At 55.5% G+C, this 27,975-nt stretch overlaps 1 protein-coding gene across 1 annotated transcript; it reads right to left on the bottom strand.

Annotated features, from left to right (window-relative positions):
- LOC122922761 (bromodomain and WD repeat-containing protein 3-like) lies at positions 1 to 27,975 on the bottom strand. The gene is made up of 29 exons (XM_044273481.1): positions 27,801 to 27,975; positions 27,656 to 27,714; positions 27,093 to 27,122; positions 26,951 to 27,010; positions 23,524 to 23,674; positions 23,206 to 23,304; positions 22,593 to 22,753; positions 22,295 to 22,516; positions 19,520 to 19,620; positions 16,352 to 16,422; positions 16,142 to 16,242; positions 15,843 to 15,883; positions 13,428 to 13,532; positions 13,202 to 13,355; positions 12,662 to 12,796; positions 12,422 to 12,550; positions 12,113 to 12,338; positions 10,975 to 11,133; positions 10,021 to 10,204; positions 7,992 to 8,085; positions 7,763 to 7,909; positions 7,007 to 7,083; positions 4,707 to 4,884; positions 4,373 to 4,480; positions 3,369 to 3,476; positions 2,422 to 2,546; positions 351 to 433; positions 159 to 270; positions 1 to 82 (listed from the first exon to the last, which is right to left on the bottom strand). The coding sequence occupies exons 1-29, from the start codon at positions 27,838 to 27,840 to the stop codon at positions 1 to 3; spliced, it is 3,342 nt and encodes a 1,113-aa protein (XP_044129416.1). The 5' UTR covers positions 27,841 to 27,975.

The following is a 27,975-nucleotide window of genomic DNA, read 5'->3' as shown; positions in this document are numbered from 1 at the left end:
TCATTGTATACTCCACGTACTTTCTTCTGGGATCGGCTCCATGTCCCATGGGCTCATGTTTTCCCGTTCATTGTTGTCCCAGCTGGAAACAGAAGATGGCGACACTATAATCCCTGCACGGCTGGGGGTCCGCATTCAGAGCCTGCGGCTGCACTTACTGGACGCTGTAGCACTGGAACAGACTGTCGGGGTACTCCATCCGGAGGGGCTGCTGACTCTCCACAGTCCCAAACCACCAGGCGTCGTCGATGATGCTGCGGAAGCGATCTCCTGCAGAGCGAAGAACATCAGCACATGAACCCACAGACCGTGACGGGAAAGCATCGCCACCAAGACGCCGCATCACCCACCGATCTGCCAGTTCCGCTCCTTCGCTTCCTTATAGAACTGATGGAGGACGAGAAAGTCAATCACATCCGGCATATCGTGATACCTGGAGGAGACAGCAACGTCATATAATAGTCACGTAGCCACTGTATACCCCCCCCCCCGACATTATATAGCCACCGCATACCCCCCGACCATTATATAACACCCCCGATTATATAGCCACCGTATACCACCCCCCCGACCATTACATAGCCACTGTATACTATCCCCCGACCATTACATAGCCACTGTATACCACCCCCGACCATTATATAGCCACCGTATACCACCCCCCCGACCATTACATAGCCACTGTATACCACCCCCCGACCATTATATAGCCACCGTATACCACCCCCGACCATTATATAGCCACCGTATACCACCCCCCGACCATTACATAGCCACCGTATACCACCCCCGACCATTATATAGCCACCGTATACCACCCCGACCATTATATAGCCACCGTATACCACCCCCGACCATTATATAGCCACCGTATACCACCCCCGACCATTATATAGCCACTGTATACCCCCCCCGACCATTATATACCACCCCCCGACCATTAATAGCCACTGTATACCACCCCCCGACCATTATATAGCCACTGTATACCCCCCCGACCATTATATACCACCCCCCGACCATTATATAGCCACCGTATACCACCCCCGACCATTATATAGCCACTGTATACCCCCCCGACCATTATATACCACCCCCCGACCATATATTAGCCACTGTATACCAGCCCCGACCATTATATAGCCACCGTATACCACCCCCGACCATTATATACCACCCCCGACCATTATATAGCCACCGTATACCACCCCCGACCATTATATACCACCCCCCGACCATTATATAGCCACTGTATACCACCCCCCGACCATTATATAGCCACTGTATACCACCCCCTGACCAGTATATAGCCACCGTATACCACCCCCCGACCATTATATAGCCACTGTATACCACCCCCGACCATTATATAGCCACTGTATACCACCCCCCGACCATTATATAGCCACTGTATACCACCCCCCCGACCATTATATAGCCACTGTATACCACCCCCCCCCCCCCCCCGAGAAGAATATACCACCCCCCAACCATTATATACCACCGTATACCATCCGCCGAGCATTATATAGCCATAATACACCATTTATCCCTCCACCCGAGCATTAAAGGGGTTTCCACACAAAGAACACTAATCTCCTCTCCATAAGACAGACATATGATCACTGAATGACGGGGGCCCCAACCGCTGGGGCCCCCGTGATCATATGAACAGAGGTCCCGGAGTCTCCAGTGTGTGTGACCATCACTCTCCGTTCTGGACACTGCTCGTTCAGCAGGAGCGCACAGCATTATACTGATAGGTAATGCTGGAAACGCTTGTCAGAAACAGCCCTAAGGGAACAGAGCTGTAGGGTAAAGCATGGGGGAGTGCCACAGCTGCAGCTGGAGCCTCTGATGAGACAGGAGGGAGATTTTACACACCCTCAGACTTCAATAGACCATGCAGATAAGCTGGAGCCAGGGGCGAAGCAATACGGGGTGCAGGGGGAGGTAAGGGGCCCCAAAGACCCTTGTATCAGATACGATGACACCACTATTACAGCTATGTGCTTCCCTGCCCCTGGCCTCAAGGCACTGAGGGAGGGGGGGGGTCCCCCAAGCTGAACTCTTGCACCAGGGCCCATGAGCCTTTGGCTATGCCCCTGGCTGGAACCATTGAGCACAGCTGCATCCTAATGAAGCAGAGCTGCAGTGTAAAGCATAAATAAGCAGAATGTACCAGTCTGATCCAGTCCTGTCCACACAGATGTTAGGTTCCACCATAAGCACCTAATATCTTGGGTCCCCTCTCCCGTCAGCTATATCAGGGTCTCCTCCCTGCTGCGCCCCTGCACTGTACCTACCTTGGCACCTATGTAGACTGATATAGCGGTATACTACTACTCTACACAATCACTGACCCCAGGAGCTGACAATCCAATCCCAGGACCCAGTGAATGTGGGAATCACGTCACTTACTTGACTGAGAACGACTCTCCGCTCAGCTGGCCGGACGTGGCGTCGAGGAAGGCGAGCTTCAGGCAGCAGAGGGTGGGGGGCCCCACCTCGTATTTAATGCCCACAACTTTCAACAACTCCTGTTCCTGAGAAGAAAAGGGGAGACGTGTTTATGGGGGACAGGCGCGGGCGGTGGTGGGGGAGGGGCAGTGACTACTCAGACATGCGAGAAGCTGGTGTAGTATACGGCGCAGCGATGGCGGTGCTGGGATCCCGTCAGGAAACCTTTAACCAAATCTGGAACAAGAGCGCCACCTGCTGGTCATAAAACACCGGGGGGGGGGGGGGGCGGAGGAGCCGCAGGATTGAAGGGGAATTCCAGATCTTAACTGAGCAGGATCTCTGCTTGCCGTCAGTGAACATAAACACTGATCTAATGCATCCGGTCTGGGCAACACTCTGAACTGCCCAACTGGAGACGTGTTACCTGCACTGGCACACTGTAACAAACCATCAGAACAGGATCTACGCAGCTGACAAAGAATGATCTACACTCTAATTAACCCTCAACTGAATGATGAGGACAGAATATATAAATGAGCATTACTATTCACTGACCGCAAGCAGAAGAGTGAAAAAAGATGAGGAATTAAAGATAAAGAGAAAGTTGTAGAGCCCGTTAACTGGCGGGAAGGGGGGGGCGCCTCATGAAGATCGCCACATCCATGACGGGTTAACAGACATCACAGTGGAGGGGTCCACGCTCAGGACCCGCTGTGTCCACGTATTACACTGACTGACGATCATCTCAATGGCCGCCATATGAATTCTACTGCTTCAAGAGGGGCGGGCTGGCTGCACTACAAGGCTCAGCATGCCCCAGGAGGTGGAGAACAGTCTCGCCTACACCAACCAATCAGAGCGCAGCACACAGCGGTTGTGGCCCTCCGGGGTCGCCCAGACCTTACCCTCAGCTCCGTCTTGTTCCACGGCTGTTTCTGCATGTTGACGCTGTAGATTTTCGCCTTCTTCACGGCGCGCACGTACGCTTCGTGTCCCTGCTTGAAATAGATGACCTGCGGGGAAGAAAGCAGCAGCCGCTGAGAGACGCATCATCACAGGAGGCGCGAGAGAACGGAAACGCCCCAGTACATGGAAAAGCTGGGTGACAACATGGCTGCCATAACCAGATGCTTTCCTGGAGTCCTGACCAGGCAGGTTACATGGTAGGGCCGGAGCGGAGCCGACACCTGCATCCATACAATTCAGCTCAAACCTCTCCAGCCACTCCCAGCAGGCTGCTGCAGACTGTAAGGGCATTCTGGGACTTTTAGTCCACCAAAGCAGAATCCTGAGCCAGACACTTAAAGGGGTCCTCTCACTTCAGTAAGTGGCATTTATCATGTAGAGAAAGTTACTACAAGGCACTTCCTAATGTATTGTCATTATCCATGTTGCCTCCTTTGCCGGCTGGATTCATTTTTCTATCACATTATACACGGCTCGTTTCCATGGTTACAACCACCCTGCAATCCATCAGTGGTGGTCGTGCTTGCATACTATAGGAAAGCACTCCGGCCTCTCTGGTGGCCAGAACTAGACACACGTCCGCGTGCGCAGCAGCACCCGTCTCGTCCACCTCGGATCTGCGCCGCAGCAGTGGTTGTAACCATGTATAACATGATAGAAAATTGGATCCAGCCAGCAAAGGAAGCAACATGGAGGATCCCAATACATTAGGAAGGGCCTCGTAGTAACTTTCTCTACATGATAAATGCCATTTGCTGACATCAGACAACCCCTTTAAGGACGTCCAGTAACATCCAGTGTGGACAGATCCCGTCTGGAGGACTATGGGACGGTAACCGCACCAGATCCCTTATCAATGGCAGCCGCATGGAGCGGACCGGACCAGGATCACAGGCACTGCTAGGTGTAGAGCCAGTCATCTGTAACATAAGCCCCCAAATACCTCGTCTCCCATCTGAGGGACGAAAGGGGAGCGGCGTGGGATGGTGTCCAGGATCCACTGGGGCGGAATCCACTCCTCACTGGGATCGCCCTCCAACTCGTTCTGCTTCTATGGAGAGTCACAAAAAGGGCAATGAAGGAAATGATGGACAGCCTTTGGGGAGAGCCAAATATTACTAGCCAATAGGGACTACAACCCTCACTATGCACATCTGCCCTCGGGAGCCTGGGAAAGCTGGGTGACCAGCACTGTGTCAGCTCCAGTGTCACCCAGATTTCCCAGCAGCAGACGACTGCTGAACCTCCTTCAGGACCCAGCCCGGCGAGTACCCAACTGTGAGAGCCCGTCTCCGCGTCTGCTTGCGTTTCCGCTGCCGCTCCTCCTCCTTGGCGGGATTCTCGTCCTCAGAGCTGCTGTACATCTTCCGTGTCGTCTGCCGCGTTTGTCTTTTCGGGGGCTGGAGGTTAATTCCAGCATCCGCCGTCCAGTCTGAATAGTCGCTGGAGGTGTCACTACAAGAGAGAAGGACGATGAAGACAACTCCCAGTGGGCGACGTCCTGCCCTCCCCCGCTATCCACACCAGGCTGACCCTGAAAACTACTCAGCCACAACGTCAGCATCCACACGTCCCGGAAAGCTGGGTGCTAACGCCCCGAGTGACACCCCGCACTCCATAGGCCACAGCACCGGGCAGACGTGATCTGCAGGAGACTGGGAAAGCTGGGTGCTAACGCCCAGAGTGACACACCCCGCACTCCATAGGCCACAGCACCGGGCAGACGTGATCTGCAGGAGACAGGGAAAGCTGGGTGCTAACGCCCAGAGTGACACACCCCGTCCTCCATAGGCCACAGCACCGGGCAGATGTGATCTGCAGGAGACAGGGAAAGCTGGGTGCTAACGCCCAGAGTGACACACCCCGTCCTCCATAGGCCACAGCACCGGGCAGATGTGATCTGCAGGAGACTGGGAAAGCTGGGTGCTAACGCCCAGAGTGACACACCCCGTCCTCCATAGGCCACAGCACCGGGCAGATGTGATCTGCAGGAGACTGGGAAAGCTGGGTGCTAACGCCCAGAGTGACACCCCGTCCTCCATAGGCCACAGCACCGGGCAGATGTGATCTGCAGGAGACAGGGAAAGCTGGGTGCTAACGCCCAGAGTGACACACCCCATCCTCCATAGGCCACAGCACCGGGCAGATGTGATCTGCAGGAGACAGGGAAAGCTGGGTGCTAACGCCCAGAGTGACACACCCCGTCCTCCATAGGCCACAGCACCGGGCAGATGTGATCTGCAGGAGACTGGGAAAGCTGGGTGCTAACGCCCAGAGTGACACACCCCGTCCTCCATAGGCCACAGCACCGGGCAGATGTGATCTGCAGGAGACAGGGAAAGCTGGGTGCTAACGCCCAGAGTGACACACCCCGTCCTCCATAGGCCACAGCACCGGGCAGATGTGATCTGCAGGAGACTGGGAAAGCTGGGTGCTAACGCCCAGAGTGACACACCCCGTCCTCCATAGGCCACAGCACCGGGCAGATGTGATCTGCAGGAGACAGGGAAAGCTGGGTGCTAACGCCCAGAGTGACACACCCCATCCTCCATAGGCCACAGCACCGGGCAGATGTGATCTGCAGGAGACTGGGAAAGCTGGGTGCTAACGCCCAGAGTGACACACCCCGTCCTCCATAGGCCACAGCACCGGGCAGATGTGATCTGCAGGAGACAGGGAAAGCTGGGTGCTAACGCCCCGAGTGACACCCCGCACTCCATAGGCCACAGCACCGGGCAGATGTGATCTGCAGGAGACTGGGAAAGCTGGGTGCTAACGCCCAGAGTGACACACCCCGTCCTCCATAGGCCACAGCACCGGGCAGATGTGATCTGCAGGAGACTGGGAAAGCTGGGTGCTAACGCCCCGAGTGACACCCCGTCCTCCATAGGCCACAGCACTGGGCAGACGTGATCTGCAGGAGACTGGGAAAGCTGGGTGCTAACGCCCAGAGTGACACCCCGTCCTCCATAGGCCACAGCACTGGGCAGACGTGATCTGCAGGAGACTGGGAAAGCTGGGTGCTAACGCCGAGAGTGACACCCCGTCCTCCATAGGCCACAGCACTGGGCAGACGTGATCTGCAGGAGACTGGGAAAGCTGGGTGCTAACACCCAGAGTGACACCCCGTCCTCCATAGGCCACAGCACCGGGCAGACGTGATCTGCAGGAGACTGGGAAAGCTGGGTGCTAACACCCAGAGTGACACCCCGTCCTCCATAGGCCACAGCACTGGGCAGACGTGATCTGCAGGAGACTGGGAAAGCTGGGTGCTAAGGCCCCGAGTGACACCCCGTCCTCCATAGGCCACAGCACCGGGCAGACGTGACCTGCAGGAGACTGGGAAAGCTGGGTGACAGCTGGCGATGTCAGGACGGGCACTTTATGGGGGTTATTTTAGGTGTCAACACTCTGGGCGTTACTCCAATACAACACCCGTCACCAAAATATTGCTAAAGTTTTCACACCATCAGACAAAACCCAGAATATTCCCATGACAAAAATCCAATGCTCAGGACAATCAGTAGAGGAGGGAATCCCCCCATCATCTCACACGGGGCGTCACTGATGGGAGTACCTGGAGGAGCTCTCGGTTTGCCATGGAGCAGCCGCTTCACCATCGGACGCATCGCTGGACGGACGCGACTCCTCATCCTGCAAGTACAGACAAAACAGCAGATCTGTGAGGAGGCAACGGCGTCTGTCAGCGACATGAGAAGTCCGGCAACAATCTAATGCACTGCCTCTCAATTCATTACAGCCTACAAGATCTCTGCTTGCTGACAGAGAATGGAAACATTTGACAGTTGATGCACTGTGAAAGTAGCATGGAATTTTAAAGGGGTTTTCCAAAAAATTTCTACCGATGGTCATCAGTATCTGATCGGTGGGGGGCCGCAGCCTTCTCATAGCTTTTCCGAGCCCAGTGATGACACGTTTATAGGCCACGTAGCCTAGTAGCAGCTCAACCCCATTAAAGTGAACGTTGCCGAGTGCGATACCAAGCACGGCCACTATACAATGTACGGCGCTGTGCTTGGCGAGCACGGAAAAGGCTGCGGCACTCACAGGAGTAACGATACCTTCTCAAACAGCTGATCAGCAGAGGTCCCGAGTGTCGGACCCCCACCGATCAGATACCGATGACCTAGGATAGGTCATCAACAGTAAAATGTCAGAAAACCTTTTTAACTTCTGAAGTTATCAGTGAATGAACTGTACAGCAAAAGGAAGCCGAGCGACTCATTGTACAGTGAGGACACACATATACACGGCAGTGGACGCTGGCCCTTTAACCGCGCAGCATTCCCTCCATGTCCAGTAGAGCAGATACCTCCGGAGAGCTATGAGAATCTTCCCCATTGGTTGTAGCAGCGCTGGTCTGAGAATCGTGCTCCATGTTGGATCGGGTCTGGTAAGTGTGCGGGCGCTTCTTCTGGACTCTCCGCAGTGGACGCCCACTACACACCTGATGTTCACTCTGAACGGAAGAGCACAGGAGACATGGTGAGCCAGACGCCCCCGATACCAGCAGATCCTAACCCCCTATCACCAGTACCTACCCTCTGTGCTGGGTGCAACGGCTTCCTCCTCTTCTCTGTGCTGTACAGATGTACCTCCATGTCACCCTTAGCAGATCGGCAATCCTCCAGCACCCTGCAATAAAGGAAACCGCAAACTAACCCCTGTGCACCGCATACATCACTAATCCTGCATTATACTCCAGAGCTGCACTCACTGTGTACATACATTACTTATCCTGTACTGATCCTGAGTTACATCCTGTATTATACTCCAGAGCTGCACTCACTATTCTGCTGGTGCAGTCACTGTGTACATACATTACTTATCCTGTACTGATCCTGAGTTACATCCTGTATTATACTCCAGAGCTGCACTCACTATTCTGCTGGTGCAGTCACTGTGTGCAGACATTACTTATCCTGTACTGATCCTGAGTTACATCCTGTATTATACTCCAGAGCTGCACTCACTATTCTGCTGGTGGAGTCACTGTGTACATACATTACTTATCCTGTACTGATCCTGAGTTACATCCTGTATTATACTCTAGAGCTGCACTCACTATTCTGCTGGTGCAGTCACTGTGTACATACATTACTTATCCTGTACTGATCCTGAGTTACATCCTGCATTATACTCCAGAGCTGCACTCACTATTCTGCTGGTGCAGTCACTGTGTACATACATTACTTATCCTGTACTGATCCTGAGTTACATCCTGTATTATACTCTAGAGCTGCACTCACTATTCTGCTGGTGCAGTCACTGTGTACATACATTACTTATCCTGTACTGATCCTGAGTTACATCCTGTATTATACTCCAGAGCTGCACTCACTATTCTGCTGGTGCAGTCACTGTGTGCAGACATTACTTATCCTGTACTGATCCTGAGTTACATCCTGTATTATACTCCAGAGCTGCACTCACTATTCTGCTGGTGGAGTCACTGTGTACATACATTACTTATCCTGTACTGATCCTGAGTTACATCCTGTATTATACTCTAGAGCTGCACTCACTATTCTGCTGGTGCAGTCACTGTGTACATACATTACTTATCCTGTACTGATCCTGAGTTACATCCTGTATTATACTCTAGAGCTGCACTCACTATTCTGCTGGTGCAGTCACTGTGTACATACATTACTTATTCTGTACTGATCCTGAGTTACACCCTGTATTATACTCCAGAGCTGCACTCACTATTCTGCTGGTACAGTCACTGTGTACATACATTACTTATCCTGTACTGATCCTGAGTTACATCCTGTATTATACTCCAGAGCTGCACTCACTATTCTGCTGGTGCAGTCACTGTGTACATACATTACTTATCCTGTACTGATCCTGAGTTACATCCTGTATTATACTCCAGAGCTGCACTCACTATTCTGCTGGTGCAGTCACTGTGTACATACATTACTTATCCTGTACTGATCCCGAGTTACATCCGGTATTATACTCCAGAGCTGCACTCACTATTCTGCTGGTGCAGTCACTGTGTACATACATTACTTATCCTGTACTGACCCTGAGTTACATCCTGTATTATACTCCAGAGCTGCACTCACTGTTCTGCTGGTGCAGTCACTGTGTACATACATTACTTATGCTGTACTGATCCTGAGTTACATCCTGTATTATACTCCAGAGCTGCACTCACTGTTCTGCTGGTGCAGTCACTGTGTACATACATTACTTATCCTGTACTGATCCTGAGTTACATCTTGTATTATACTCCAGAGCTGCACTCACTATTCTGCTGGTGCAGTCGCTGTGTACATACATTACTTATGCTGTACTGATCCTGAGTTACATCCTGTATTATACTCCAGAGCTGCACTCACTATTCTGCTGGTACAGTCACTGTGTACATACATTACTTATCCTGTACTGATCCTGAGTTACATCCTGTATTATACTCCAGAGCTGCACTCACTATTCTGCTGGTGCAGTCACTGTGTACATACATTACTTATCCTGTACTGATCCTGAGTTACATCCTGTATTATACTCCAGAGCTGCACTCACTATTCTGCTGGTAGTATTGCACACACTAATCACCTGCTGACACCGGGATGCAGCTCATTCACCACCACCCTCCTCCTCCACGCGATAAGATCTCGCTCAGTCGCCATCTGGCTTCTCGGGGCATTGTCGTGCATTTGGCGGACTCCTTCGATCTGACCGCTCCGTCGCAGGCCAACATTAGGTGGAGATGACAGATCTTGACTCTGACTCCTGACAACTGAAAAAAAAAAAAAACAAGATGGTGAATTTGGGAGGCTGTGACACTGTGAATGCAACCATCGGAAATAGGGTGAGAACCAAGTGTCAGTAAGGAGGCCACTAACAGGATGATGGGAGTGCTAGTCCAGCACTTCATGTGTCTCCTCACCATACTACATGATGATGTCACTGTCATTGTGACAGGTGCACAGATCAGGGACTGGTCGTAGTGATGGGGGTAACTCCGGCAGGGCGGACAGGACACAGAAGTTGGACTCGGCCACATTTGGCGCAGGCGCTGGGAAGGCTCCTGCACATATTCCATCGAATCCACAGGCCGCTTAATGAAGAGACATCCCCCCTCGCCCTCCATGCACACAGACCGGCGGGGCCGGGTGCCGATACATAGGAGCGGGGGACTAAAAGGTCTCCACGCTGCCAACAGTGTACTACTACTGTGCCACAGGCTCAAACTAATAGAATGCCTGTCACTTTAAGAGTGATATAATGGATTACTATAGCCTGCATAACAGCACTGCCAACCCCAACACCCCCCGCCCCCCCCCAAAAAATAAAAATAAAATAAAAACACATTAGCCCTGCAGTACGATGGAAGGGGAATCCACATCCAACATACGTCAGAGAAGTTATGTGCCAGGTCCACGTCACCCGTCTCTATAGAGCTTATTGGGCGGGGGGGGGGGGGTCTCTGTGTTGCTGCTTATGGGAGACGCTGAGGTGCGGGGCAGGGGCTCTATATGTGATCAGAGGGGGCAGCAGGACACTCACATCCACTGCTGACGGACAGCGCGAGGTCCCTGGGCGGGTCGTCCTCGGTCAGCCTATGGTCCTGCGACCTCTGCAGCTCTCGGATCAGACCGTCCAGGACGCTTTCCTCGTGGTCGGCCGTCTGCTGCCCGATGACCTGCTCCACCACGTCTCCATTACCTGTGCAGGGAGACCGATCAGTATGTACATCCGCCTGCACCCCGAGAGGGGGGCTCAGGAATCACATGCAGTGGTCACACCGGTATCATCACATCATACGTGAGCAGCTCGCTCACAATCCTCCATACTCAGGAGTCGCAATGAGGATCTGCCACAGTACTAAGTGAACCCCAGAAGAGCGCAGCACCGTGTGAAAGGCTCAGGAATCACATGCAGTGGTCACACAGGTATCATCACATCATACGTGAGCAGCTCGCTCACAATCCTCCATACTCAGGAGTCGCAATGAGGATCTGCCACAGAACTAAGCAAACCTCAGTGTGAACCCCAGAAGAGCGCAGCACTGTGTGAAAGGCTCAGGAATCACATGCAGTGGTCACACAGGTATCACCACATCATACGTGAGCAGCTCGCTCACAAACCTCCATACTCAGGAGTCGCAATGAGGATCTGCCACAGAACTAAGTGAACCCCAGAAGGGCGCAGCACCGTGTGAAAGGCTAAGGAATCACATGCAGTGGTCACACAGGTATCACCACATCAGACATGAGCAGCTCGCACACAAACCTCCATACTCAGGAGTCGCAATGAGGATCTGCCACAGAACTAAGTGAACCCCAGAAGGGCGCAGCACCGTGTGAAAGGCTCAGGAATCACATGCAGCGGTCACACAGGTATCACCACATCATACGTGAGCAGCTCGCTCACAAACCTCCATACTCAGGAGTCGCAATGAGGATCTGCCACAGAACTAAGTGAACCCCAGAAGGGCGCAGCACCGTGTGAAAGGCTAAGGAATCACATGCAGTGGTCACACAGGTATCATCACATCAGACATGAGCAGCTCGCACACAAACCTCCATACTCAGGAGTCGCAATGAGGATCTGCCACAGAACTAAGCAAACCTCAGTGTGAACCCCAGAAGAGCGCAGCACCGTGTGAAAGGTCCAGGCGAGCACAGACCATGAGGATGGTTACCATTGGATATGTATCCGAGCTGCGGGATCAGCTGCTCGTCTTTGCAGTTCTCCCTCCCTGGGACAAGGCGCTGGAAGCGCGTCGGGTGCGGATTTCCATCAACATCCACCAGAAAGGGCGGAGGCATGATGTGCGGGGCCTGCTGCGTCTGCTCATCCAGGACGTAGTTATTGGAGTCTCGAATCAGCGGCCGGAAGTCCGTGTGGAAGAACATCTGTTCAGGGATCTGCTCCAGACACAGACACCACAGTCAGCCGGGGGCACGAGAAGGGCGCCCCCCGACCTCCTGCCGGGTCACCCCTCACTTACCTTCTCATAAGCTTTACTGCACCCAAAACCGAACAGCAGGAGGTGCCCGTGGGAGTCCGTGCAGGCGAAGTGCTGCCCGTCAGGAGAGAACTTGCAGTCAAACACGGCGCCATGTCCCTGACCTTCAATCTGAAACAGCAGAAACTGCAGGGATGAGGACAGTACACTGCCCTATTCACTGACAGTAAGCAGAGTGTGAGCAAACGCAAGTCAGTCACTGCCGCTCCCGCGGATTCTCACCATGTTAAAGTAATTCCGGATCTTAGTTCCCTTTTCCAGATCCCAGACAAAAATATTCCCATCGTGTCCGGCGGAGAGCAGGATCCGGGAGTCGAAGGGGTGCGCCTCCAGAACGAAGACCTCGTCATCGTGACCCTGCAGAGAGCAGCGACGACACCATTTACAAGACCTCTGCTAATTCCAGCTGAGGGCTCGTCACAGTGTTTCAGTACAGATCTGTGCTCCCCCACTGAAAGACGACAGTTAAGTTCTATTCACTGACAGCAAGCAAAGATCTTTAAAAAGGATATTCCGGTGATATTAAGTTATCCCAACCCACAGGATACAGGACAACTATTAGATCAGCGAGGGTCCTACCGCTCACGAGAACGGGGGCCCTGTACCGCTTTGAGCACCCTGAAGTGAATAGAGTGGCCAGTCAGTATGCGCGCAGCTGCTCCATTGAGTTCTATAGGCGTTGTGGAGACAGCGCGCAGTGTAGGACCCCCACCGATGTAACAGTTCTCCCCTCTGGGGCCCCGGCTCGTTGCCCGCGCTCACCGATAAGATGTGGAGGAGCTGACCGCTGTGGGAATGCCACACTTTCAGCAGGAAGTTGTTGACGGCAGTGATGACGGTGGTGTCGGAGCGGTCCCAGGCCACCATGGTCACCTTCAGCTTGGTCCCTTTGTCCTCGGTGCTGGACACGTTGCTCCTGTGAAAGTACAGACTGATGACCTGAGGTCTCCACATCATCTGCAGGCTCTCGAGCAGCGGCGCCACTTACCCACTCATCCTGGTGCTCATGTCCAGCACAACCATCCTCCATTCCTGCTGCTGATACTGCCAGAGCCGCGCCGTGCCATCCCTGCTGCCGCTGACGAAGCTCAGACTGCCGGAGAAGGGAGACCGGGTCATACGCGCTGAGCGGCGAGGAACATACACCCCCCCCCCCCCACACGCATCCTACACGGCCTCCGGCCACATGTCAGACCGCTGTGATGTCACAGACGCCGCGTACACCGAGGAGTTACATCAGACCGCTGTGATGTCACAGACACCGTCTACACCGAGGATTTACATCAGACCGCTGTGATGTCACAGACGCCGCGTACACCGAGGATTTACATCAGACCGCTGTGATGTCACAGACGCCGTCTACACCGAGGAGTTACATCAGACCGCTGTGATGTCACAGACGCCGCGTACACCGAGGAGTTACATCAGACCGCTGTGATGTCACAGACGCCGCGTACACCGAGGAGTTACATCAGAGCGCTGTGATGTCACAGACGCCGTCTACGCCGAGGAGTTACATCAGAGCGCTGTGATGTCACAGACGCCGCGTACACCGAGGATTTACATCAGAGCGCTGTGATGTCACAGACGCCGCGTACACCGAGGAGTTACATCAGAGCGCTGTGATGTCACAGACGCCGTCTACGCCGAGGAGTTACATCAGAGCGCTGTGATGTCACAGACGCCGTCTACGCCGAGGATTTACATCAGACCGCTGTGATGTCACAGACGCCGTCTACACCGAGGAGTTACATCAGACCGCTGTGATGTCACAGACGCCGCGTACACCGAGGAGTTACATCAGAGCGCTGTGATGTCACAGACGCCGCGTACACCGAGGAGTTACATCAGAGCGCTGTGATGTCACAGACGCCGCGTACACCGAGGATTTACATCAGAGCGCTGTGATGTCACAGACGCCGCGTACACCGAGGAGTTACATCAGAGCGCTGTGATGTCACAGACGCCGTCTACGCCGAGGAGTTATATCAGAGCGCTGTGATGTCACAGACGCCGTCTACGCCGAGGAGTTACATCAGAGCGCTGTGATGTCACAGACGCCGAGGAGTTACATCAGACCGCTGTGACGTCACAGACGCCGTCTACACCGAGGAGTTACATCAGACCGCTGTGATGTCACAGACGCCGTCTACACCGAGGAGTTACATCAGACCGCTGTGATGTCACAGACGCCGAGGAGTTACATCAGACCGCTGTGACGTCACAGACGCCGTCTACACCGAGGAGTTACATCAGACCGCTGTGATGTCACAGACGCCGTCTACACCGAGGAGTTACATCAGACCGCTGTGATGTCACAGACGCCGAGGAGTTACATCAGACCGCTGTGACGTCACAGACGCCGTCTACACCGAGGAGTTACATCAGACCGCTGTGATGTCACAGACGCCGTCTACACCGAGGAGTTACATCAGACCGCTGTGATGTCACAGACGCCGTCTACACCGAGGAGTTACATCAGACCGCTGTGATGTCACAGACGCCGTCTACACCGAGGAGTTACATCAGACCGCTGTGATGTCACAGACGCCGTCTACACCGAGGAGTTACATCAGACCGCTGTGATGTCACAGACGCCGTCTACACCGAGGAGTTACATCAGAGCGCTGTGATGTCACAGACGCCGTCTACACCGAGGAGTTACATCAGACCGCTGTGATGTCACAGACGCCGAGGAGTTACATCAGACCGCTGTGATGTCACAGACGCCGAGGAGTTACATCAGACCGCTGTGATGTCACAGACGCCGTCTACACCGAGGAGTTACATCAGAGCGCTGTGATGTCACAGACGCCGTCTACACCGAGGAGTTACATCAGACCGCTGTGATGTCACAGACGCCGTCTACACCGAGGAGTTACATCAGACCGCTGTGATGTCACAGACGCCGTCTACGCCGAGGAGTTACATCAGAGCGCTGTGATGTCACAGACGCCGTCTACGCCGAGGAGTTACACCATGGAGCTCACGGATACGTGGCAGACTCTTTCTATACTGCGGAGTTACACCATGGAGCTCACGGATACGTGGCAGACTCTTTCTATACTGCGGAGTTACACCATGGAGCTCACGGATACGTGGCAGACACTTTCTATACTGAGGAGTTACACCATGGAGCTCACGGATACGTGGCAGACACTTTCTATACTGCGGAGTTACACCATGGAGCTCACGGATACGTGGCAGACTCTTTCTATACTGAGGAGTTACACCATGGAGCTCACGGATACGTGGCAGACTCTTTCTAGACTGAGGAGTTACACCATGGAGCTCACGGATACGTGGCAGACTCTTTCTATACTGAGGAGTTACACCATGGAGCTCACAGATACGTGGCAATGAGTTACACCATGGAGCCCACGGATACGTCGCAGACACTCACCGGTCTCCATTATTGCAGAACTGAACGGCAACCACCTTATCCTGAAACAAAGCAGAGGAGCGGTCAGGATGTGGACATATAGCCGAGGGCGCCCTCTGCCGTCTCAGCAGTTGCTGCCTAGCATCAGATGGCAGAGAAATACTTAAAAGTTAGCAAAGCTGCTGTCCCTCCACCATGCTTTACACTTCAGTATAGAAGGCTAAAAACTCTAGTGAGAAAGGGGAGATAATGAAGTGATGTGGCACATACACTGACGGGAGGGGCCAAGCAGAGAAGATTTAGGCGAACACTGATCTTACCACATGCGCCTCCAGCTCTGCGATCTTCTCCGGTTCTCCGGAGCCCAGGAAATACACTCTTATAACGTGATCCGTGCTGCCCGTAGCTATGAACATCCCACCTGGAGGGAAAAAGAGGAGACGCTGAGCGGGTGACGCACCCAGGGGGCCATGAGCGGGCGCAGACAACCACTTATCTATGTGACTGGAGAGATGCATGATGGGAAGTACCTGAGCTGAAGGAAGAGCAGGAGATCTGGACGCCCGGCCTGGATCGCTCCATGAACTTCAGGGGCTGATCGCTGCAGAGACAGAATGATCCATTACACTTCTATCATGTGACGCGGGTCAGAGGTGGCACACAGGAACAGTGCCTGGCAGCGGACAATGTCCCGGCTGTGGCTCCAGGGAGATTTCTGCTGCTGCAGAGGTGGCACACAGGGGCAGTGCCCGGCAGCGGACAATGCCCCAGCTGTGGCTCCAGGGAGATTTCTGCTGCTGCAGAGGTGGCACACAGGGGCAGTGCCCGGCAGCGGACAATGTCCCGACTGTGGCTCCAGGGAGATTTCTGCTGCTGCAGAGGTGGCACACAGGGGCAGTGCCCGGCAGCGGACAATGTACTAGGCTGGGGCTCCATGGAGATTTCTGCTGCTGCAGAGGTGGCACACAGGGGCAGTGCCCGGCAGCGGACAATGTCCCGGCTGTGGCTCCGGGGAGATTTCTGCTGCTGCAGAGGTGGCACACAGGGGCAGTGCCCGGCAGCGGACAATGTACTGGGCTGGGGGTCCGGGGAGATTTCTGCTGCTGCAGGAGGTGGCACACAGGGGCAGTGCCCGGCAGCGGACAATGTACTGGGCTGGGGGTCCGGGGAGATTTCTGCTGCTGCAGGAGGTGGCACACAGGGGCAGTGCCCGGCAGCGGACAATGTCCCGACTGTGGCTCCAGGGAGATTTCTGCTGCTGCAGAGGTGGCACACAGGGGCAGTGCCCGGCAGCGGACAATGTACTGGGCTGGGGGTCCGGGGAGATTTCTGCTGCTGCAGGAGGTGGCACACAGGGGCAGTGCCCGGCAGCGGACAATGTACTGGGCTGGGGCTCCATGGAGATTTCTGCTGCTGCAGAGGTGGCACACAGGAGCAGTGCCCGGCAGCGGACAATGTACTGGGCTGGGGGTCCAGGGAGATTTCTGCTGCTGCAGAGGTGGCACACAGGGGCAGTGCCCGGCAGCGGACAATGCCCTGGGCTGGGGGTCCGGGGAGATTTCTGCTGCTGCAGAGGTGGCACACAGGGGCAGTGCCCGGCAGCAGACAATGCCCTGGGCTGGGGGTCCGGGGAGATTTCTGCTGCTGCAGAGGTGGCACACAGGAGCAGTGCCCGGAAGCGGACAATGCCCCGGCTGGGGCTCCATGGAGATTTCTGCTGCTGCAGGAGGTGGCACACAGGGGCAGTGCACTGCAGCGGACAATGTACTGGGCTGGGGGTCCGGGGAGATTTCTGCTGCTGCAGAGGTGGCACACAGGGGCAGTGCACTGCAGCGGACAATGCCCTGGGCTGGGGGTCCGGGGAGATTTCTGCTGCTGCAGAGGTGGCACACAGGGGCAGTGCCCGGCAGCGGACAATGCCCTGGGCTGGGGGTCCGGGGAGATTTCTGCTGCTGCAGAGGTGGCACACAGGAGCAGTGCCCGGAAGCGGACAATGCCCCGGCTGGGGGTCCGGGGAGATTTCTGCTGCTGCAGAGGTGGCACACAGGGGCAGTGCACTGCAGCGGACAATGCCCTGGGCTGGGGGTCCGGGGAGATTTCTGCTGCTGCAGAGGTGGCACACAGGGGCAGTGCCCGGCAGCGGACAATGCCCTGGGCTGGGGGTCCGGGGAGATTTCTGCTGCTGCAGAGGTGGCACAACAGGAGCAGTGCCCGGAAGCGGACAATGCCCCGGCTGGGGGTCCGGGGAGATTTCTGCTGCTGCAGAGGTGGCACACAGGGGCAGTGCACTGCAGCGGACAATGCCCCGGCTGGGGCTCCATGGAGATTTCTGCTGCTGCAGGAGGTGGCACACAGGGGCAGTGCACTGCAGCGGACAATGCCCTGGGCTGGGGGTCCGGGGAGATTTCTGCTGCTGCAGAGGTGGCACACAGGGGCAGTGCACTGCAGCGGACAATGTACTGGGCTGGGGGTCCGGGGAGATTTCTGCTGCTGCAGAGGTGGCACACAGGGGCAGTGCACTGCAGCGGACAATGCCCTGGGCTGGGGGTCCGGGGAGATTTCTGCTGCTGCAGAGGTGGCACACAGGGGCAGTGCCCGGCAGCGGACAATGCCACGGCTGGGGGTCCGGGGAGATTTCTGCTGCTGCAGAGGTGGCACACAGGGGCAGTGCCCGGCAGCGGACAATGCCACGGCTGGGGGTCCGGGGAGATTTCTGCTGCTGCAGAGGTGGCACACAGGGGCAGTGCCCGGCAGCAGACAATGCCACGGCTGGGGGTCCGGGGAGATTTCTGCTGCTGCAGAGGTGGCACACAGGGGCAGTGCCCGGCAGCAGACAATGCCCCGGCTGGGGGTCCGGGGAGATTTCTGCTGCTGCAGAGGTGGCACACAGGGGCAGTGCCCGGCAGCAGACAATGCCCCGGCTGGGGGTCCGGGGAGATTTCTGCTGCATTAGCTCCAACAAGGTTTAAGGGTTTTCCCAGGATGGCAACTGATAACATAATAGGTGATAAGGTTCTGCTTGCTGGGACCCCCACTATCCCCAGAACGGGGTCCCATGACCTGTTTGGATGGAGGCAGCAGTTAACCATGTGTGCCGCCACCTCATACAAACTATAGGCTGCATTCTACTACCCGTCAGCACCATGGGGCACAATGTGCAGGCATGACCGCAGCGCCACTGAGGTGGGCGTCCCGGCCCCCTGTGATAGGCGGTCATCACTGGTTGTATAAAGCTGGGCTGCTGTGTAACGAAAAGTGCTGACATTTCCAATTTCCTTTGGGTTTTCATGATCTCTGCTTGCTGTCAGTAAATGCTTCAAGGTTTATATCCCCGCTGACTAAATACTTCTCAAAGTTGAGGGTTCGTTTCCTTTGTATCCAGTCGACCTCCCCGAGGACCGACACAGTCATGCACAGTAACAGGACAGAGATCCGTGCTGCACCGACACATTGCAGCAAGCCCTCAGCGCGAGCAGGACTGGGTGGGGGTGCAGTTTGAGTCTATGGCTGCAAGATCCCACTCACTGACAGCAAGCACAGATGTTATAAAAGGTGAAGAATTGGGAAGGGATATCAATTGGTTTCGTAATCTCTGGTACAATCACACTTGACATCGCACCAAGCTGCAGAGCGTCGCCCCGGTATGTACACCTTCCCGAGGCCCACTAGTGGACGGTAACGACGAGCCGCCATCTTACCTGAACGTCATGGAGTCCACGTTCCACTGCCAGAAGCAGATGGTCCCGTCAGCTCCCGTGGATGTGAGGTGTCGGGTTTTACCTTTAGTTGACGGACAAAACTGAAAAGAAACCCTAAGAATTAGAAATCCTGCAATCGGGAGATCGTCTCCGCAGCGGAAGGCGAAGTAAAGCAAGAAAAGCGGGCGGAGGCGCCGCTGTGCGCAGGGGGCGGGCCGTTAATCTATACGGTGTATAAAGAGGCACTCTGCTCATTCTGCCTGGAAGCCCCTGAGATGCAGGGAGATCTGGGGCACAATCGCTCCCTAATCCCAGGGAGCCCCAACAGGAAGTGACTGCGGCCGCTAATCCGCAAGTGTTCAGCCCGGGCGTGGAGACTTTCACAATAGCATCGGTGAGCCCATTAACAGTCACATGTGATGTAATGTCTCTGGAGGTTATATCAGCGCTGGAGCGTTATAAGAGGAGCGGCTGATATCAGTCACAGATGATGTAATGTCTCTGGAGGTTATATCAGTGCTGGAGCGTTATAAGAGGAGCGGCTGATATCAGTCACATGTGATGTAATGTCTCTGGAGGTTATATCAGTGCTGGAGCGTTATAAGAGGAGCGGCTGATATCAGTCACATGTGATGTAATGTCTCTGGAGGTTATATCAGTGCTGGAGCGTTATAAGAGGAGCGGCTGATATCAGTCACATAGGATGTAATGTCTCTGGAGGTTATATCAGCGCTGGAGCGTTATAAGAGGAGCGGCTGATATCAGTCACATAGGATGTAATGTCTCTGGAGGTTATATCAGTGCTGGAGCGTTATAAGAGGAGCGGCTGATATCAGTCACGTGTGATGTAATGTCTCTGGAGGTTATATCAGCGCTGGAGCGTTATAAGAGGAGCCGCTGATATCAGTCACATGTGATGTAATGTCTCTGGAGGTTATATCAGTGCTGGAGCGTTATAAGAGGAGCGGACGATATCAGTCACATAGGATGTAATGTCTCTGGAGGTTATATCAGTGCTGGAGCGTTATAAGAGGAGCGGCTGATATCAGTCACATAGGATGTAATGTCTCTGGAGGTTATATCAGCGCTGGAGCGTTATAAGAGGAGCGGCTGATATCAGTCACATGTGATGTAATGTCTCTGGAGGTTATATCAGTACTGGAGCGTTATAAGAGGAGCGGCTGATATCAGTCACATATGATGTAATGTCCCTGGAGGTTATATCAGTGCTGGAGCGTTATAAGAGGAGCGGCTGATATCAGTCACATAGGATGTAATGTCTCTGGAGGTTATATCAGCGCTGGAGCGTTATAAGAGGAGCGGCTGATATCAGTCACATGTGATGTAATGTCTCTGGAGGTTATATCAGTACTGGAGCGTTATAAGAGGAGCGGCTGATATCAGTCACATGTGATGTAATGTCTCTGGAGGTTATATCAGTACTGGAGCGTTATAAGAGGAGCGGCTGATATCAGTCACATGTGATGTAATGTCTCTGGAGGTTATATCAGTACTGGAGCGTTATAAGAGGAGCGGCTGATATCAGTCACATGTGATGAAATGTCTCTGGAGGTTATATCAGTGCTGGAGCGTTATAAGAGGAGCGGCTGATATCAGTCACATATGATGTAATGTCTGGAGGTTATATCAGCGCTGGAGCGTTATAAGAGGAGCGGCTGATATCAGTCACATGTGATGTAATGTCTCTGGAGGTTATATCAGTACTGGAGCGTTATAAGAGGAGCGGCTGATATCAGTCACATGTGATGAAATGTCTCTGGAGGTTATATCAGTACTGGAGCGTTATAAGAGGAGCGGCTGATATCAGTCACATGTGATGTAATGTCTCTGGAGGTTATATCAGTGCTGGAGCGTTATAAGAGGAGCGGCTGATATCAGTCACATATGATGTAATGTCTGGAGGTTATATCAGCGCTGGAGCGTTATAAGAGGAGCGGCTGATATCAGTCACATGTGATGTAATGTCTGGAGGTTATATCAGCGCTGGAGCGTTATAAGAGGAGCGGCTGATATCAGTCACAGATGATGTAATGTCTCTGGAGGTTATATCAGCGCTGGAGCGTTATAAGAGGAGCGGCTGATATCAGTCACATGTGATGTAATGTCTCTGGAGGTTATATCAGTGCTGGAGCGTTATAAGAGGAGCGGCTGATATCAGTCACGTGTGATGTAATGTCTCTGGAGGTTATATCAGTGCTGGAGCGTTATAAGAGGAGCGGCTGATATCAGTCACATAGGATGTAATGTCTGGAGGTTATATCAGCGCTGGAGCGTTATAAGAGGAGCGGCTGATATCAGTCACATGTGATGTAATGTCTCTGGAGGTTATATCAGTACTGGAGCGTTATAAGAGGAGCGGCTGATATCAGTCACATGTGATGAAATGTCTCTGGAGGTTATATCAGTACTGGAGCGTTATAAGAGGAGCGGCTGATATCAGTCACATGTGATGTAATGTCTCTGGAGGTTATATCAGTGCTGGAGCGTTATAAGAGGAGCGGCTGATATCAGTCACATATGATGTAATGTCTGGAGGTTATATCAGCGCTGGAGCGTTATAAGAGGAGCGGCTGATATCAGTCACATGTGATGTAATGTCTGGAGGTTATATCAGCGCTGGAGCGTTATAAGAGGAGCGGCTGATATCAGTCACATGTGATGTAATGTCTCTGGAGGTTATATCAGCGCTGGAGCGTTATAAGAGGAGCGGCTGATCTCGTTATAAGATGTAATCCCTGAGATTTGACGTGTTACCTGTATGGAAGTAATGGATGCCGTGTGACCCTGCAGCACGGCCACCGGGGCGCATGTCCGTAGACACCAGACCCGCACCACCTTGTCGCAACTGCCGGCCGCTATCAGGGTGTTCTCATAGTTGACGGCCATGTCGGAGATCTCGGCGGAGTGGCCACGCAGTGTGGAGAGGAGTCGCCCATCGTCCGTGGCCCAGATCTTCACTAAACAGTCATCAGAGCCCTGAAAGACAGAGGACAATGCAGAGGCCGCGGAGCAGACGGTTACAGGGCGTCTCCAAGGTCTGCGCAAAACTCACCGTGAAGATCCGCCTCCCACTGCGGTCAAACGCCACGCAGTAGACCGACGACAGGTGACCCAGAATCCTCTTGTGCATTTTGATGTGCTGATAAGAAGAGCAGGGGAAGAAGTACTGGAAGCGGGTGCAGCCGGTCAGCGCCCGGGAGGCGGCCACTCTTACTGGAAACGAAACCCCAGAAACCCATCAGCCAATCAGGTCGCTGCACTTACTCTTCACAGCTGAGGGTCTGGTACACTATGGTGTCTAAATAGATGCCTCAATTCACTGAGCACAAGGAATGTGCATAAGTCTCCCCTAAGGGCCGCTGCACACGGCAGTGAGTGTATTGGGGTCCGCAAATCATGGAATCAACTTCTGTAGAAATGTGGGCAAAATGGACAATAATCGGACACGTTCCATCGTTTTTGCGGGGCCGAGGAACGGATACAGACAGCACGCTGCAGTGAATGGATCGGATGAGGACTAAGCAGGGTCGTGTGCATGAGCCCTAATCAGCAGCAGGGGATTGGTGACCGCACTGAGCCGCCCGTCCTCCGGGGGGCGCACACCCCATTTATCTCCCTCTGACACTCCGCCCTGGATCACCTCCACCGACGGCGAGGTAACTTACCAATACTGAGCGGCCTCCCGTAGTTGGCGGGCAGTTCTGGGGGCCGGCCCCGGTGTAGAGCCGCGTATCCTGATGGTTTCCATGACGAATTCTTAAATTCTGCGGGAACGCAACACAGCAACGTCAGAAATAATCAGCTCTTACCCAAGCTACCCCCTCCGCCCCTACCCTCCGCCCCAAGCTACCCCCTCCACTACAACTCTCCTCCTACAGTCCTGAACTACCCTAATCTGTCCCTCCACCGACACCTCCCTCCCCTCTTTACTGCCCTTAATTCCCCCCCCCCTCCCATTATTGCCCCTCAGCCCCCAACGTTACCTTTTGCTCTTCGTAGGAGGGACTGCTTCCCCACCCCCAGCAGGCTGCGCACCCCGGGGACGCTCTGCGGGATCTCCTGCTCTAGGATGGGTCCAATGCGCTCACAGATCTTCAGCAGGTAGTCAGGAGGAATATGAGAGTTGTCAGCCACCTGGAGGTGAGGAGAGCCAGAACATTACAGCACTGACAGAAAGCGAGGCTACTGGGGGTGGGGGCACATATTTATCTCCACAAAAGCAAGTCATGTGACTGCTGCAGCACAAAGGGGGAGGGGCTTGTTCACCAGCGGTAATAGTGTTGTCCCGTATATTGGGGGGTGTTAAGGGAACTCATCCCCAGAGATGCAGTCTGTGTGCTTTACTTTGTAAAACTTCTGCTTGCTGTCAGTGAATGCTGAGACTTTATAATACGTGTATTGAGTCAATCAGTTGTCTGAGGTCAGGACTGGAATGCAGATAATAAATGTTTCCATTCACTGGCAGCCATCAGAGGTTCTGAAAATGGTTAGCTACATCACAGGTTAGGGTACTTTCACACTAGTGGCAGGACAAGTCCGTCAGGCTGTTCACCCTGTCGGATCCGTCCTGCCGCTATTTCGCCGTGCCGCCGTTCCGTCCCCATTGACTATAATTGGGACAGGGGCGGAGCTCCGGCGAGAGGCCGTCGGACATGTCGTAGTTTTAGTCCAGCGGCCTTTCGCCGTGATGTGCCAGGGCTCCGCCCCCATCTCCATTATAGTCAATGGAGACGGAGCAGCGGTCCGGTGAAATAGCGGAAGGACGGATCCGACAGGGTGAACAGCCCGGCACAGGGAGACCCCCCCACCGCAGGTTAGATACAGCCCGGCACAGGGAGACCTCCCCCCCACCGCAGGTTAGATCCAGCCCGGCACAGGGAGACCCCCCCCACCGCAGGTTAGATCCAGCCCGGCACAGGGAGACCCCCCCACCGCAGGTTAGATCCAGCCCGGCACAGGGAGACCCCCCCCACCGCAGGTTAGATACAGCCCGGCACAGGGAGACCCCCCCCACCGCAGGTTAGATACAGCCCGGCACAGGGAGACCTCCTCACCGCAGGTTAGATACAGCCCAGCACAGGGAGACCCCCCCACCGCAGGTTAGATACAGCCCAGCACAGGGAGACCCCCCCACCGCAGGTTAGATACAGCCCAGCACAGGGAGACCTCCCCCCCACCGCAGGTTAGATACAGCCCGGCACAGGGAGACCCCCTCACCGCAGGTTAGATACAGCCCGGCACAGGGAGACCCCCTCACCGCAGGTTAGATACAGCCCGGCACAGGGAGACCCCCTCACCGCAGGTTAGATACAGCCCGGCACAGGGAGACCCCCCCACCGCAGGTTAGATCCAGCCCGGCACAGGGAGACCCCCCCCACCGCAGGTTAGATACAGCCCGGCACAGGGAGACCCCCCCACCGCAGGTTAGATACAGCCCGGCACAGGGAGACCCCCCCCACCGCAGGTTAGATACAGCCCGGCACAGGGAGACCCCCCCACCGCAGGTTAGATACAGCCCGGCACAGGGAGACCCCCCCACCGCAGGTTAGATACAGCCCGGCACAGGGAGACCCCCACCACAGGTTAGATACAGCCCGGCACAGGGAGACCCCCCCCACCGCAGGTTAGATACAGCCCGGCACAGGGAGACCCCCCCACCGCAGGTTAGATACAGCCCAGCACAGGGAGACCCCCCCCCCACCGCAGGTTAGATCCAGCCCGGCACAGGGAGACCTCCCCCCCACCGCAGGTTAGATCCAGCCCAGCACAGGGAGACCCCCCCACCGCAGGTTAGATACAGCCCAGCACAGGGAGACCTCCCCCCCACCGCAGGTTAGATACAGCCCGGCACAGGGAGACCCCCCCACCGCAGGTTAGATACAGCCCGGCACAGGGAGACCCCCCCACCGCAGGTTAGATACAGCCCGGCACAGGGAGACCCCCCCACCGATGTTTTTATACAGCCCGGCACAGGGAGACCTCCTCACCGCAGGTTTGATACAGCCCGGCACAGGGAGACCCCCCCCACCGCAGGTTAGATACAGCCCGGCACAGGGAGACCCCCCCCACCGCAGGTTAGATACAGCCCGGCACAGGGAGACCCCCCCCCACCGCAGGTTAGATACAGCCCGGCACAGGGAGACCCCCCCACCGCAGGTTAGATACAGCCTGGCACAGGGAGACCCCCCCCACCGCAGGTTAGATACAGCCCAGCACAGGGAGACCCCCTCACCGCAGGTTAGATACAGCCCGGCACAGGGAGACCCCCCCCACCGCAGGTTAGATACAGCCCGGCACAGGGAGACCCCCCCACCGCAGGTTAGATACAGCCCGGCACAGGGAGACCCCCTCACCGCAGGTTAGATACAGCCCGGCACAGGGAGACCCCCCCACCGCAGGTTAGATACAGCCCGGCACAGGGAGACCCCCTCACCGCAGGTTAGATACAGCCCGACACAGGGAGACCCCCCCACCGCAGGTTAGATACAGCCCGGCACAGGGAGACCCCCTCACCGCAGGTTAGATACAGCCCGGCACAGGGAGACCCCCCCCCCCACCGCAGGTTAGATACAGCATCCATGTTCCGGGCTGTATCTTAAGAGATTGAGATGGTGACAACTCTGGAACGATGGCCTCTGCAGGAACGTAGCAAGTTGTCAGTGACAGGACGATCTCTATAGCGCTCCCATATTGCCCGCCGCACCGTCCCCGGTACACAGCCCCGCTGCACGCCACAGTTATAGTGACCTCACAGACACAGCGGCGCCCCTCTATCTCCAGGACAGCGCCCCCCAATCACAGCAGCATCCGCTTCTTCATGTTATCAGCCAGAGATTCACAGGGCGTCTGTCTGCAGCCCGGGCGGTGACAATCCAGGAGACGGGCCGCGTCACCCGCCATTGCTGCCTGGCCTTATTTTACCGGGGGGTGACCACCGCAACCCTAAAGGAATCTAACTGATAACATGGGGGCCCCCCTGAGGGACGTCGCCCACCCGCCACGCCGAGGGCCCCACTGAGGGACGTCGCCCACCCGCCACGCCGAGGGCCCCACTGAGGGATGTTGTCCCATCCTCCCCCCATTACTGCAGGACTTGCTCTGAACTCTTCTTATCACAGTATTATTATTATTAACAAAATGTGCCAGGGCCGCCCGGATATGACCGGGGCCGTGTTCCGTTGCCCCCTCCCGGTTGTGCCGGTGTTCCGCAGCCTCAGCGCGGTCCGGGGCATTATGAGGAGCCGACCAATAAGAGGCCCCGTCTCATGCCGGCCAGATGTAAGCGGCTCCGCTATTGGTCCGGATGGCGGTGACGTCACTCCTTGGCGCTGCCCTCACATGAACCCCGGTTTTCACAATGGACACTCTCGCTAAGTGACCCCGACACCCGGTGACCCCCCCGCCGCTCACCAGGTCCGGGTACGTCCTGCGGTGCCGGCTCCCCTGCCAGTCCAGGCGCTCCGGTATCAGCTGCGAAGAGAAGGGACACGGTGAGACGGGCGGGGACCCCAAAACCGGCTCCCCCCAACCACCCGCGGAGACGTTCCGTTACCTGATGCTCCTCCAACTCCTCCGCCAGCGCCTGCAACACAAACACACGGCCGTTACCGGGGCGACTTACCGGGAAGCGGGTGTCATGGACGGGGGTGAAGTGACCCGGAACCGGGTGTCGTGTAGGAGCGGGTGGAGGGGCCCGTCGGGGGGGCTGATGGAATAGGGCGAGGAGTCCCGGGGGGGAATGTCTGCAATAATCGGGCGGTCGATGAGGTGACCCGGATCGGTTCACCGGAAAAATCCGGGCGTAGGAAGAGGTGACCCGGATCGGGTGACACAGGAGATGATGGGTGACATGGAATGATAGGGTGAGGTGTCCTGGATACGAGAGCGGGGAGAGGTGGTGACCCGGACCGGGTGTTGTGTGGATCAGCCGGGGTGACCCGGGCTCGGGTGAGGTGCCCGGTGACCCGGTCCAGGTGATGATAAGCGGGTGGCCGGTGATGTGGGGCCGGTTCGGGTGAAGTTTATTTTTTTACATTTTTTTTATATATTTTTTCTGGGGGGGGGGGGGGGTGATATCGGGTGAGGTGACCCGATTCGGGCGTTATCCGGTCTCACCTGAGCCGATCTCCGGCACGGTCCCGACTGCAGAAAGCGGGCGATCAGGAAGTACAGCTCTGCGGGAGACAGCGGAGGTTAATGACACCGGGCGGCAGCGGGGCCCCGCAGCCGCCGCCCCCTCCCGCCTGTGCCCGGTACTTACCGGCCTCCATGGCGCCTGCTGCTCCGGGCTCTGCGGCCATCACGGTGCCGGGGAGCCCATCGGGGACTCAGCGCATCGCTCTCCCCGGGTACACGGAGCCCCCTCCGGCCTGACACTGAGCACACAGCACGGTCCAGCGCTCCTCCGGCGGCCAGGGGGCGCTATGTACTCCCGC

Source organism: Bufo gargarizans, unplaced genomic scaffold (genome assembly GCF_014858855.1).
Source record: "Bufo gargarizans isolate SCDJY-AF-19 unplaced genomic scaffold, ASM1485885v1 fragScaff_scaffold_693_pilon, whole genome shotgun sequence".
In the NCBI taxonomy this organism is placed as follows: Eukaryota; Metazoa; Chordata; class Amphibia; order Anura; family Bufonidae; genus Bufo; species Bufo gargarizans.
Note: the sequence above shows the minus strand (reverse complement) of the source record. Positions and strands in the feature narration are given on the sequence as shown.